Source organism: Hemiscyllium ocellatum, chromosome 17 (assembly GCF_020745735.1).
Source record: "Hemiscyllium ocellatum isolate sHemOce1 chromosome 17, sHemOce1.pat.X.cur, whole genome shotgun sequence".
Classification (NCBI taxonomy): domain Eukaryota; kingdom Metazoa; phylum Chordata; class Chondrichthyes; order Orectolobiformes; family Hemiscylliidae; genus Hemiscyllium; species Hemiscyllium ocellatum.
In genome coordinates this window covers 54,814,850-54,827,228 of record NC_083417.1, presented here as the reverse complement: position 1 = coordinate 54,827,228, position 12,379 = coordinate 54,814,850, and the positions used below count along the sequence as shown (strand labels likewise).

Here is a 12,379-nt window from a genome sequence, read left to right as displayed (position 1 = left end):
CGCCAATATGACCAACAACTTTACCATTCATGCTAAGATGGTGCACTTTGAAGCTAAGCCTTCTAGGGTCAGGCGCTGCTCAAAGCCTTCTACAAAGCAATTTTCAGTGTACCTACTGAAAATCAGAAACCTTCCACAATCATGCCGCAGTTATAAGGGCATGCAAAGGAAAATCAGCAATAAAGAGAAAGGGTGATTGCCATCTGTAGACAATGCATGATTTGGTTTTGAAATTTACTTTAGAATATCTGAGAGTTGTTTTTTTAACCTTGCTCTGTGGATGTTGTGACAGCCTATAAACAAAGAGAAGGCAGTTATTAATGTGAGATGGCTGACAAATGGCAAATTGGTGTTGCATTTACAGACATCGGTTGAGTTAGCCATGAACATCCCAGCCAGCAAAGGCTGTGTTGCTTGCTTCCCCAATTCCTTCTTTTCTTGAGTTAAGTCCATATATCTGGAGGCAAACACTTAAGTGATCATAATGGCAAAATTGTGAAGGCCAGCATGGACCTTGTCAGACAGCAACCCAACAAACAGAAGAATTTCAGCATTCTAGTGTTCTGGTTTATCACATTTCATGTGGCAGTATGGCTTTCTTTGTAAGCATGCTTCCAATATGTGTGTTTGTAATAGCTCAAGTGCATTTGGTACAATGGACTCATTCAGAATGAAGAATAAAGAATTTGTGACTATTGCCAGGATACTGCTCACTTGATTGTATTAAATGCTATGAGAGGTAACACACCAGATGGACACTGAAGGAATGGAATCATTTTCAATTATGATTCATCTCGGTTGTTCTCTGACAACTGCAGAGTTATGTGCATGCAGTCAACAGTATGTTGTTTTCCAAGAATGCCTGCAATTCATGAAAAACTGCACACTCACTCCACCTACTTCTCTCTGGCAAGACAGACGCTGTAATCAGCTCAACTGGAATATGAACTCTCAAACTCCTCCATTAGGTAACATGAGGTCAAGCTCAAATTAGGAAATTCAGTGAATAATGGAATTCTAATTAATTTGTTTCTAAAATCTAAAGTTGCTGTTAGAATTTTATTGAAATATTTAGACTGATCTGTGATCAGGTACAGGAGGGTCTGATTACAAGGGAGGCAAGCAACTAGATCCAGAAGTTAGCCTTAGAAGAGACACAACTTATGCAATTGTCCAACAGCTTCAATGTTCATGCAACCTGGGAATTAAAGTAGGGACTGCAAAGAAGAAAAGCAAACTGACCACAGCACTAAGTTACAGCAGGCTATTCAAGTTGGGGAACTAATAAAATGATGTCATGGAATTAAGGGACATTATAATTACGGGAATAAATATTGCTCTCTGCAACAAAAAGTTCAAGTCCCAAAGGCTGCGTTCCCTGTCCAATGCCAGATCAGGGAAGGTGAAGGGTCTAGTTGTTGTGGTCCACAAGCATACAGATGTTACAGATAGGAGAACTGCCACTTAAACACCCTTGATAGATAGGACTTCTACTGGGGGTCCTTCTTCTCCTCCTTTCCTCCTCCTTTTTCCAGCAGCTTGTCTTGCACTGTCATCTCTGCTCATTCTTCATTAAGCCCCAATTAAAGAGGTATGCTTACAACTGCGCGTACTTTTGGAAAAAAGCGGATTTTACAAAACCTGAAAATCAGGACAATGCTCATCAGTGCTTGCTATACAACATTCAGCAACTTCAAACAACTCTAGAAACCACCAAACTCATCTACAATCACAAGAAAAGGCAATAAAAAAAATCAAAGAGCAAGTAGCTTGTAGGAAGATAATAATTCTTTTAAATAGCATTGGTCAAGAGAGGGTGTTATTTCTTATGTTCAACTGCTCACGTTTAAGACATGGTGCCAGCCGGAGGGTATAGCTCCAAAATGGCACTGGTTATATCCAATAATTTGTTAAATGTCCATATTTCTAGCAAACATCCTCACCCTCACCCTCAAAGTAAATCTGACATGGTTTGTACCAGACATCTGTATATGCACTGCAAAATCCATCATACAATACTCGTTAGGCCAAAGGTCTGAGCACTAAGCAATTGAAATATGCTTCCAAGCATTACAAAATTTGTTTTTAAGTGAATTGGTTCTTTCCACCTGCCAAATAAGCTTGCTTCCAGTAAAATGGCACTGAAAACAAGATGGCTTAAAGTGGCTTTAACTCTCAATTTCTTTCAGCTTTAGATGCTATATCTGACTGGGATAGCATGTTGGAAGTCAAGCCCAATATTCCCAGAGTCATCATAGAAATTAAAAATCTTATCCAAATGCACCGAAATCCCCAATTTTTCTGTCTGAATGACTAAGGTTAACAGAAGTACAGAACTGTTTTCTGCACTCAACAAGAATGACTATTTATTACATATAAATAGATTCTAAAAATTTTAACCCAATTTTAACATCCCTGTGTATACACAATCTCTCTGTCTTGCGTGCGTGCGCACCACCCCCCCCCCCCCCCCCCCCCCCCCCACCGCACTTTGGACCTAAAGGAAAGCATATGCACTTAATGAATGCAACAGATGTTATATAATCTTTTATAACAGATACTGTATAGGCAATTAAAATTAATTGAAAAAGGTCTTAATTTTATAAATTTATAAAAATTACTTTTCCGTGGGACAATATTGTGCAAACGTGATATTAAACAGTAAATCCATTTTGCTTCTGCCAGGAATTAGAATAAACCTAATATAAGCACCTGACATGTTTAAAAAGAACTCCATTGCCAAAAATATATAGCTTCATCCCATCAAGGCTGCTCTCAATGGAAAGCTGTCCTAGTGCTGAATCTGGGTACTTCACTAACAATTCCAGGACAAGGACATATAACGGTTTATCTGTTATTTCACATAAATTGTTACAATCTCCTTCAGAATGACGTATAGAACTGACAGGGATAGAGACATCTTTGGAGCTACCACCTATAACAAAACAGAGGTGAAAATTAATTCACATAACCAATGACTTCCAAGTGGCCATACAAAATGTTAGGTAGACTTTTGACTTTCCATCCATGCATAAAATACCACAGTAGATCAACACACAAGTTTTATTACCATATTTTGACTTTTAAATGCTTTTTAGCAAGTTCAAAATCTACTTCAGCATTTAAAAAATATATATACATACAATCTTGCCTTTCCTGATTTCCAAAATTCTCAGCAACCATTAGACTGCAATGATTCTTATATTATTACAGTAACTATGCTTCTAAATACTTCATGTGGAGTGCCTTGAAATGTCCTGAGATTGCAAAAGGCACAAAATAATTGGAAATCTTTTTAATGAACACTCGTGTTTGATGCTGTACATGACATTATTTATAAAAGTAGCATTATCCACTGAAAGTGTAATTTGAAAAATAATCATTTTCACTCCCTTCATCCACTAGCTTTACAACAATGAACAATCTTATTTGGGTTAACACAGAAAAATCAATATGAACTACAGCCACTGTGGTTATGGTTCTTTAATATTAGTGTAACAGGGAATAATATAACATAACAGCATTGCCAATACTGGATTGCTGTTGCTTACTCTTTCATATGTCCTTATTTCCTGACTATTAATAACTTTATGTCCTTTGGTTCCATTTTACCCATTGACTATTGTTGACTTACCTATATCTGACCTATATGTTTTCACAGCTTTGATGAGCTCTGGAATTTGAAGCATCTCCATCTCAGTCACAAGAACATCTATTTCTGAAAATTTGTCAGGCACAAGAAACTTTCCCGTCTGAAGGAAATTTGCTGCAACATTAAATTTTAAATACTTTCATAATTCATTCCGATTCAGTGGAATCAAACTTAATAACCTTAGATGTAAGTTTTATTATATAATGTATATTTACACAATGCCTTTTACATAAAAATGGTACATCAGGTGTTACAAGCAGAAGAATAAATAAAAATAACATGATAAAACATGGTAAAAAGCTATATTATGTTGCTACATTCCAAAAAGCAATATTGGAGGTGAATAAGATTAAAAGCAATCTTCATACACATACCTATTAACCTCTAACTAGCACTATTTCAGCCCGGTTTATTTTATCATTGAGATCAAAAGATGATGCTCAATAAGAGAACATTTTGACAATACAAAAGTAGGTTTGTGCAAGTATGAGAATTTAAGTTGGGTATTATCAGCACTGACCAACAAACTGAAATTTAGTGTGTTGGATTCCAGTCACATTAAATAAGGCTGCCCCACAGCAACAACATGTTGCTGGTGGTCTTAAGTATTTGAGAGTCTGGTTCCTGCCCCTCAGTGGAAGTCTCACCCTCCAAAGATACCAGCCAATAAATTGCAGCAGAATCAAACTCAATACCAAGAGCTTCTGAGACTACATTAAGGTCCCAGAATGATGACATGGATCCCTGACAGTTATGTTTGGAGTAACGAATGGGGAGGGATCTGGGAGCTTGTGTGGGTGGATGTTAAGCAGTGGTTTTATTTGCCAAGCAGGAAGTGACAAAGCGGACAGAGGTAGCATCTTGGGAGGCAGGGGAATGACCCTGTTGTGTACATGGCACCCCCTAAAAGAATGTTCCCACTTTCTTCCAGCATTTTAACAGATTTGGTAAGAAGAACAGCCTTCCCACTCCTATCCACACCATCCCATATTATGGCATTTGCAACATAAAATTCGGGTGAATTGGCTTGTAGATTTTCCATGTTTCTTATGGAAGGAAGTGTTCTCTACATAACTGTTTTGGCCCATATGAAATTCCACAGCAACAGGGTTGACTCCTTAAATGCTCTAAAATAGCCAAACATGCTGCTCAATTGTATTGAACTGTAACAAAGTCAAAAAAAAAGAAATTGTATTTATTAATTAGCATCAGCCTAGTCACCAGAAATAACAACAGCATACCAAATGTCATCAACCCTGCAAAGTCCTTACATCTAGGAGCTTTTGCCATAATTGAGAAAGCTGTCAAACAAACTAATCAAACAACAGTCTAACAAAGTCATACTCCCAAAATCAGACTTTCCAAATCACGTCCCTTTCCTCACCATCACCAACCCTGAGTATGATCTGTTCCACGATGTAAGATCCAGCAGAGGAGGTAGTAGTGTGGTATACAATGGGAGGAGATCCCTTAGAGCCCTCAACATTGACTTAGATGTGCTTATATTTTCTGCTATTGATACATTGAAGGTCCTATCGATTAACACTTTCTGGGTTTATAGTGACAGCAATTATTTTTTAAAGAAAGTTGTGAATGGCAAGATTTTTTAAAGCTTTTACAGACATACCACCATACTACTGGGATAGCTAGATACAGAGTTTGTGCTGGACGGAGAAGTAGGAGATCTCATTTTCCATTATCCGCTTTTTTCCCCCTTAATTCCAGTCCTTTGATTTCTGATTGTATCTTAGTTAATTCTAGCTGTGACATCCCAATTTCAGTTTCCTTTCAATTTTGGATAATCTTCTGAAGAATTCATCTTTTCAATATCCGCCTTTTGTGTTCAATTTCAAATTGTCTTATAACTCAGAATTTGGCATCAGTCAAAGATTTCAAACAATCCACTGTTAACAGTTTTTAATTCCAATAACTTTCATAACATTCAAAGCTATATTCAAATTCCATGCAATAAACTTCACCACAATACAGCTGTTTTATGATCAGAACTGTCTTATGTGCATTACTTTAAAAAGGTCACAAATCCCTCCTAAATCCAATTAATTAAAATCCCAAATGATCCAACTATGATGATCTCAGTTAATGTCATTAATGACCAAATCAGTTCCCAGAATGAAATCTAGCTCATTTATTAACAAAGAAAAGATCTAACAACGTGGTATTTAACTGGAACACAAGAACACATTAGTTTTAACAATACAACAGAGGTTATGATACAAACTAAATGGAAATATAATAAACCAAGCTACTCACATACAAGGCAATTTTAAAGATTTTTAAATATGCAGTAAAATACAATTCGATTTATCCCAGCAGCAACCTTTTATTGTACTCAATCACCAGAGAGAATGCCTCTGCCATATGATGGTTTAATTTAACTGTTTCTTTCTATTCCTGATCTTGAGAGTTGGATTTCCTCTTCTTTGTGTAAGTATGCAACTTAGACTTTCTCATCTTCAAAGGATTGGATGAACACTATCAAAATATTTTACTTCTTTGGCCACTACTTTGGTGGTTAAATTCTTAATAGTCTAACACTTTCCAGGATGGATGCAGTTCCAACAATACTCAAGAAGCTTGACACCATCCAGGACAAAGCAGTCCACTTGATTGGCAGTACATCCACACTCTCCACCACTGATGCTCAGCAGTGATAATGTGCAATATCTGCAAGATGCACTGCAGAAGTTCAAAGATTCTTAGATAGCACCTTCCAAATTCCCAACCAGTTCCATCTAGAAGAACAAGGGTAGCTGACACCTGGAAACTCCACTACCTGCAAGTTTCCCTCCAAGCCACTCACCACCCTGACTTGGAAATATTTAAAATCAAAATCCTGGAATATCTTCCTGAGGGCATATGGGGACTGCTGCAGTTCGAGAAAGCAGCTCACTGCCACCTTCTCAAGGGCAACTAGGAATGGGCAATAAATGCTGGCCAGCCAGTGATACCCATATTCCACAAATGATCTTTTTAAAAACATGGACAATAAGCTTTTCCATAAGTTCCTTTTAAATGCCTTACTACCTTTTGAACTAATAAAATTTAGATAACTAAAGTATGTTTTGCATCACCTCCAATGTAAGTTTCAACCTTTTTCCACAATGTACACCATATAGCAATTTCTGCAACTAAGCAAGTTACAATTGAAATAAATGACAGGACAAGCTATGACTGAATGAAACAGCTAAACAGGAACAGATTATCAGCAAATCCTGTGCCATTACGGTTTACAAAGCACATAGGGCTGTTTTTGCAATCTCCATTTTGTACTCAGCTGCACGAAGTTTAATTCAAATCAATGTTATGCACAGTAACATCTTCAATAAGCTATTTGCTCCCATCTACACAATACAGATACAACAGAACTAATTGGCTATGCTAACCAAGTAAGCAATGAGCTGTGAATTGGCAGATAGGTTAAAGAAAAATAAAATGTAACATTAGGCTTCAAGGGAAAAAATTTATTTTGCTCAAATAGTTGTATACAGCTTCATGCTACTTTATCACTCCTACTACAACAACTTTACTTTATCAATTTGGAGTAAGTACCACAAATAATATTCAAGTAATAGTCATGCATAAACAAACTGACTTTGCAAAAAACCATTAAGTAAAATTATTTATACAATTTTCTGACTCTCCACACATATGGAATTTCAGAGCAGAATGTTGAGTGCTAGAAGCCAATGATGCCATGGTAACATGTCAAAACTGATGACTATGGGACAGGTCATAGGAGAAACTAGGCAGGGACCTTTTTTTGGTTTAATGTGGCATCTTCTTCAGTTCTGCATTATTAAAGTAATGCCCAATGCATCAGCCATAGTTACAATGCGGCTGTCTAATCCAAACAAAGGTCAAGGGCCAAACAGAGGGTGCTAATGAGAATTGACTGAGGAGGATTAGGTGCAATCACCAGGACTGCTAGTTTCAAGTAGCAGCTGAGAACTGGAACCAGAGAGGCCGGAGGGAGGAGACAGCGAACAGAGCAGGTTAAAAACTAAGGATGGAGCATTTCGGGCAGTTTTGAATGGCAGCCTTCTCTAGATCCATTACACAGGGAATATTGTGGGAACTGATTTCATGACATCAAAAGTGCCATTTTGAACAAAAGAGCTCCTGATTGGTGAGTAATGGTCAGGTTGTTCTCTTTTATTCTTATCAATTTCCATAACGTTTTCATACCCGTAAGGTCTTAGAGTAGTGGGATTTAGGCTAGTGGTAGAGTGGAAGAGTACTGGGATTCATAGTATCTAGACTGTTGTTTATCTAAGTGTTTTAGTACTGTTCGTGAGAATCTAACATTAGGGACTATCTAGTTAGTTGTAAATTGAATAGACTTATCAAATTAGGCAAAATTTAATCCCTTATGAATGGATCATTAACTAAATCTCTTTATAAGGAGATCACCCCCAAAACTTCAAAAAGCACATAATCATGGGGTTGTGTTTTAAATTGTTCATCCATACAAGACCTTATAGAGGTTTACAAAACTATGAGGGGCATGGATAGGATAAATAGACAAAGTATTTTCCCTGGGGTCAGGGAGCCCAGAACTAGAGGGCATAGGTTTAGGGTGAGAGGGGAAAGATATAACAGAGACCTAAGGGGCAATTTTTTCATGCAGAGGGTGGTACGTGTATGGAATGAGCTGCCAGAGGATGTGGTGGAGGCTGATACAATTGCAACATTTAAGAGGCATTTGGATGGGTAAATGAATCGGAAGGGTTTGGAGGCTTAAGGGCGGGGTGCTGGCAGGTGGGACTAGATTGGATTGGGATATCTGGTCGGCATGGATGGGTTGGACCGAAGGGTCTGTTTCCATGCTGTACATCTCTATGACTCTAAGTGGAAAAGTAAAATGATTTGGGTAAAATCATTCAGTAGTTATGCAAAGAAGTTAATTGATGCAGCCAAGACACTGAACTCTTGAAATGCATCTTGAAGGCAGTTCATTGTAAACTGAAGTTAAGATTTCAGATAATTGTTCAAATTATACTATAGCTTCAGTGTTAATTTTTAAATATTAAAGGGTTGGAGAAGACTAATGAGGATGATCCTGAAATATATAGCTCTGACTAATGAGGAAAGACAAAGTTAATTTTTTACATCAAATGTAAAGAAGTTTAAATATAAACATCTTGCATTGAGAGCTATCAATAATCAAAAATGAGCACAACTAACTGGATTATGAACAAATAAGTACAGATCATGTCAAAATTAATATGCCCCAAAAACAATATGCAAGTCATAGATTTTTCCCACACATTAGGTACAGATCTCTTAACACGAAGAATTTCAGTAACAGAAATTAGGGAAGTATTTACAAATTGCCTATGTACAATGCAATATTAGTGACAATTAATCTACCTATATATCGGAAATTACTCCATCCAATTTCTATGAGGACAACTCCCTCACACAGCCACAGTAGATTATCATCATTGATTAAATTAGGGTATTTCTTCACTAGGTCTAAAGGAAGAAAATACCAGTGCACCTCTTCTTCAGTATCCAATAATGGTGTGTCAATCAGCCCCAGTGGAGCTTTGTCAGGTAATCCTAAAACAAAGTAAAACATTATCTTAATTCTCTTGAAATGAAATGTATTTCCTGCTGATACTTGTACCACATTGCAAAATATTTACAAATTAAAATTTTCAAAAGCTTTCTTGAGTGCATAAGTTAAATGGGCCACAGAGATATGTTATGGAGTTACAAAAGCTAAGAAGGATCAGTGTTGGCCTCCTTGTGTGCTGAATATGGTTACCTATTGATTTGAGTACGTCTTACAATATTTCAAGATTATTCTAATCAGACTGAATGGCTAAATGAAAACCTGGCCATCAACACATGAAATTGATTGGTTTATAAAGCTAATTGCTACACTAATTTAAAGTCTAATTAGAAGTGAAGACTGATCATTAAAAATAATTTTGTTCGACATGGTAAAGAGGAGATCAACATGTTTGTAATTGTCACCATGTATTTCTGGAATTTTGCTTTTAAATCTTAAATTTACTATGTATGAAGCAAAGTGAAAAAGGGGATGTTTCATTGGAATCCAAGGTTCTAACACGTTAGAAATTGCAGCACTTTTCATATCTCTTAAAAACTGGCTTTATATTTTCAACAATTATGAATAAACACTAATCAGATAGAAAATAGTTGCCTGATTAAATACAAATCTCAAATAAGCAATTAGTCAAAGTGGACACAGCTTAGGCTGGGATTTTCCCAATGGGACAATGTGTACAATGGCAAACCATGGCCCGGGTAAGAAATACTACTGAATGTTATGATAATCTGGGAACTATCAAGCGGCAGTTGGCAGCTTCAAAATTTAGCAGCCGCATTTGGAGGTTGCGGCTATTGTCAGGACATCACTGCCCCCAGACTCCATGGATAATGAGAAACATAAATATTGGTTTGGGAAAAGTTCCTAGGATTGGCATTCATAGGAAAAGAAGTTTAGGAATGAGGACAGGGGGTTGGGTCTCAGAAGCAAACACTGGTATAGATCAAGTCTCTCTGTCTTGCACAAATTACTACAGTTCAAAGGACCCCACCTCTGCCACTTTCATCCCCATCCCCACCCTGAACTGACTCTCCTGACTCTATCATGTCCTGCCCAGCGGTGCCTAACTGACAAGATGAATGAGCCCGTTAAATGATCACATGATGGCCACAATTGGAAGGGTTGTCAAGATTGGGCCTTCCTGCCCATAAATTAATTAGGCCAAGGTTAAGGTCAAGAATTTGGGAGGGTTCTGGCCCTCCACATTACACATAATTAAATTAATTTACCACTTTCAGGCCTGCCATCTCCAAGATTGAGTCCTTTGAATGCAAGTATTTTTCATTCTCTTGCAGTCTTCCAAATGGAACTTTAGTGAAAAACTACAATTATCATTTTTATTTCATTTTTGATTTTTAAAATTAAGAGAATTCTCAGCTTTATAAAAACTACATTTTGTTTTTCTCATGTCAGTTAGGAGAAGGTTAGTTGCATTGAATGGTATGTAAAGCATACAAACAGCCCATTTGACCTAATTGATTTTTCATAATTTTATATTTACATAATCTTCTTCCTGCCATATTTGACTTAATTCTATGAGGTTCTATTCCTGTTCTCCTCATCGATTTACACACCATCCTCCTTAACTGTGTCTATCTAAGCCCTTCAACTCGTTTATGCATTATAAAATATGACATTATAACCATTAGTTGGATTAAATAGTTTATCCTGAATTCCCTATTGGACGTATAAGTGATCAATTTTCATTAGACTTCCTTTTTTGGTGTTATAATCCTTGTTCATTCCCTATATGCAGAAACATTTTCTTTACTGCCATCCTGTCAAACACCTTCAGAATTTTTAAAGACCTCTAAAGATCACACTGTTTTTTAAGAGAATATTCAGTTGTTCAGTCCTTCCTAGCAGATATAACCTCTAATTTCATTGTAAACCTTGTAAATCTACACCATCTCCATTGCCTCTGTATTCTTTTTGGAATATGGAGACCAACACTGTACAGAATATTCCAAAAATGAATATGGCGGGGGGAGGAATCAGTTACATCTTAGTATTAATGTATATTAATTCTTTGACTCACAATGATATTCCAATTCAGCTATGTTGTTCAGATGATGCCCACATTTCAAAATTATCAATAGTGAGCACACCATCTTGTTACTTCCAAGAATGGGTGGGGAAAAGGTCATGCAAAACAGATACCAGTGTGAGGTTGTTCAGGAATGATTTTTGGGAAAATCAAAATTCTTCACATGTTCTAATGGGGTATTAGCAGCTTATTTAACTAAATACACACCACCCTGGCAGCACGCTCACTTTAGGTTCAAGTTTCATTCCAGGATTTGCTATAATGCTGAACAACACCGGGGTACGAAATACAATATCACCTTCTGAGGTATTGTCCTTTGGATTAGACATTGAACTTCAGTTTAATCTTTTTCTTCAAGTAGATTTGAAACACTTAAAGAGGACGCTTTGTGAGAAGAAAGAATCAACATGACTAAGAAGATTTCACCTACACCGTATAATCAAAGTCAACATGATCTTATGAAAGGAATATCATGTTTAACAAATTCAAAAATTCTTTTGAGAAGGTAGCTTGTAGAATAGATAAAACAGAACCAGTACACGTAGCACATGGTTGTTTAGAACTACAGAACTTGGGTATTGTTGAAAAAGTAGATATTCTTGTTGCTTTTCATCATGAATTCATCAGGATAATTCACAATAAACAGTAAAGGGAAAGCCACATATAACCTGAACAAAATGAGAGTGCTGATTGGTTGGCAAGTAGAAATAGATTAGTAGAGGCATTGCCATGTGATGAGCTAATGATGACTGAAGCTGTAAGGCTTTATTTAAATTTAAAATAAACAGGTTAAAACAAGACTCTGATTAGTCAAACATTGCTCGGAAAAATGAACAAGTGAATGGTTGTCACCTATTCTATTGCATTTAACCAGTCACAATGCAGAATAGCGTAGAGAACAGGGACATTTTGTTAGTGTATATAGTTTCTAGTACATGCAAGTAAACTAAACTGAAAGCTTGACTGACAATCCTAAATTAGTTGTGAACATAATTCACCACTCAGGATAATGTAGCAAATGTCTAATTGTGGAATCACACCTGCTATTGGACACAGAGGTTTGTTTGTTTGCTGTGTGGGT

At 36.8% G+C, this 12,379-nt stretch overlaps 1 protein-coding gene across 1 annotated transcript in view; it reads right to left on the bottom strand.

Annotated features, from left to right (window-relative positions):
• Positions 1-12,379, bottom strand: part of LOC132824082 (BTB/POZ domain-containing protein KCTD19-like) — a 128,909-nt gene that overhangs the window by 91,564 nt on the left and 24,966 nt on the right. Inside the window, exons 3-5 of the mRNA XM_060838352.1 lie at positions 9,044-9,235; positions 3,635-3,766; positions 2,713-2,935 (exon numbers count right to left, since the gene is read on the bottom strand). Coding sequence (XP_060694335.1) covers positions 2,713-2,935; positions 3,635-3,766; positions 9,044-9,235 — 547 coding nt within the window. The remainder of the gene's footprint in view (positions 1-2,712; positions 2,936-3,634; positions 3,767-9,043; positions 9,236-12,379) is intronic.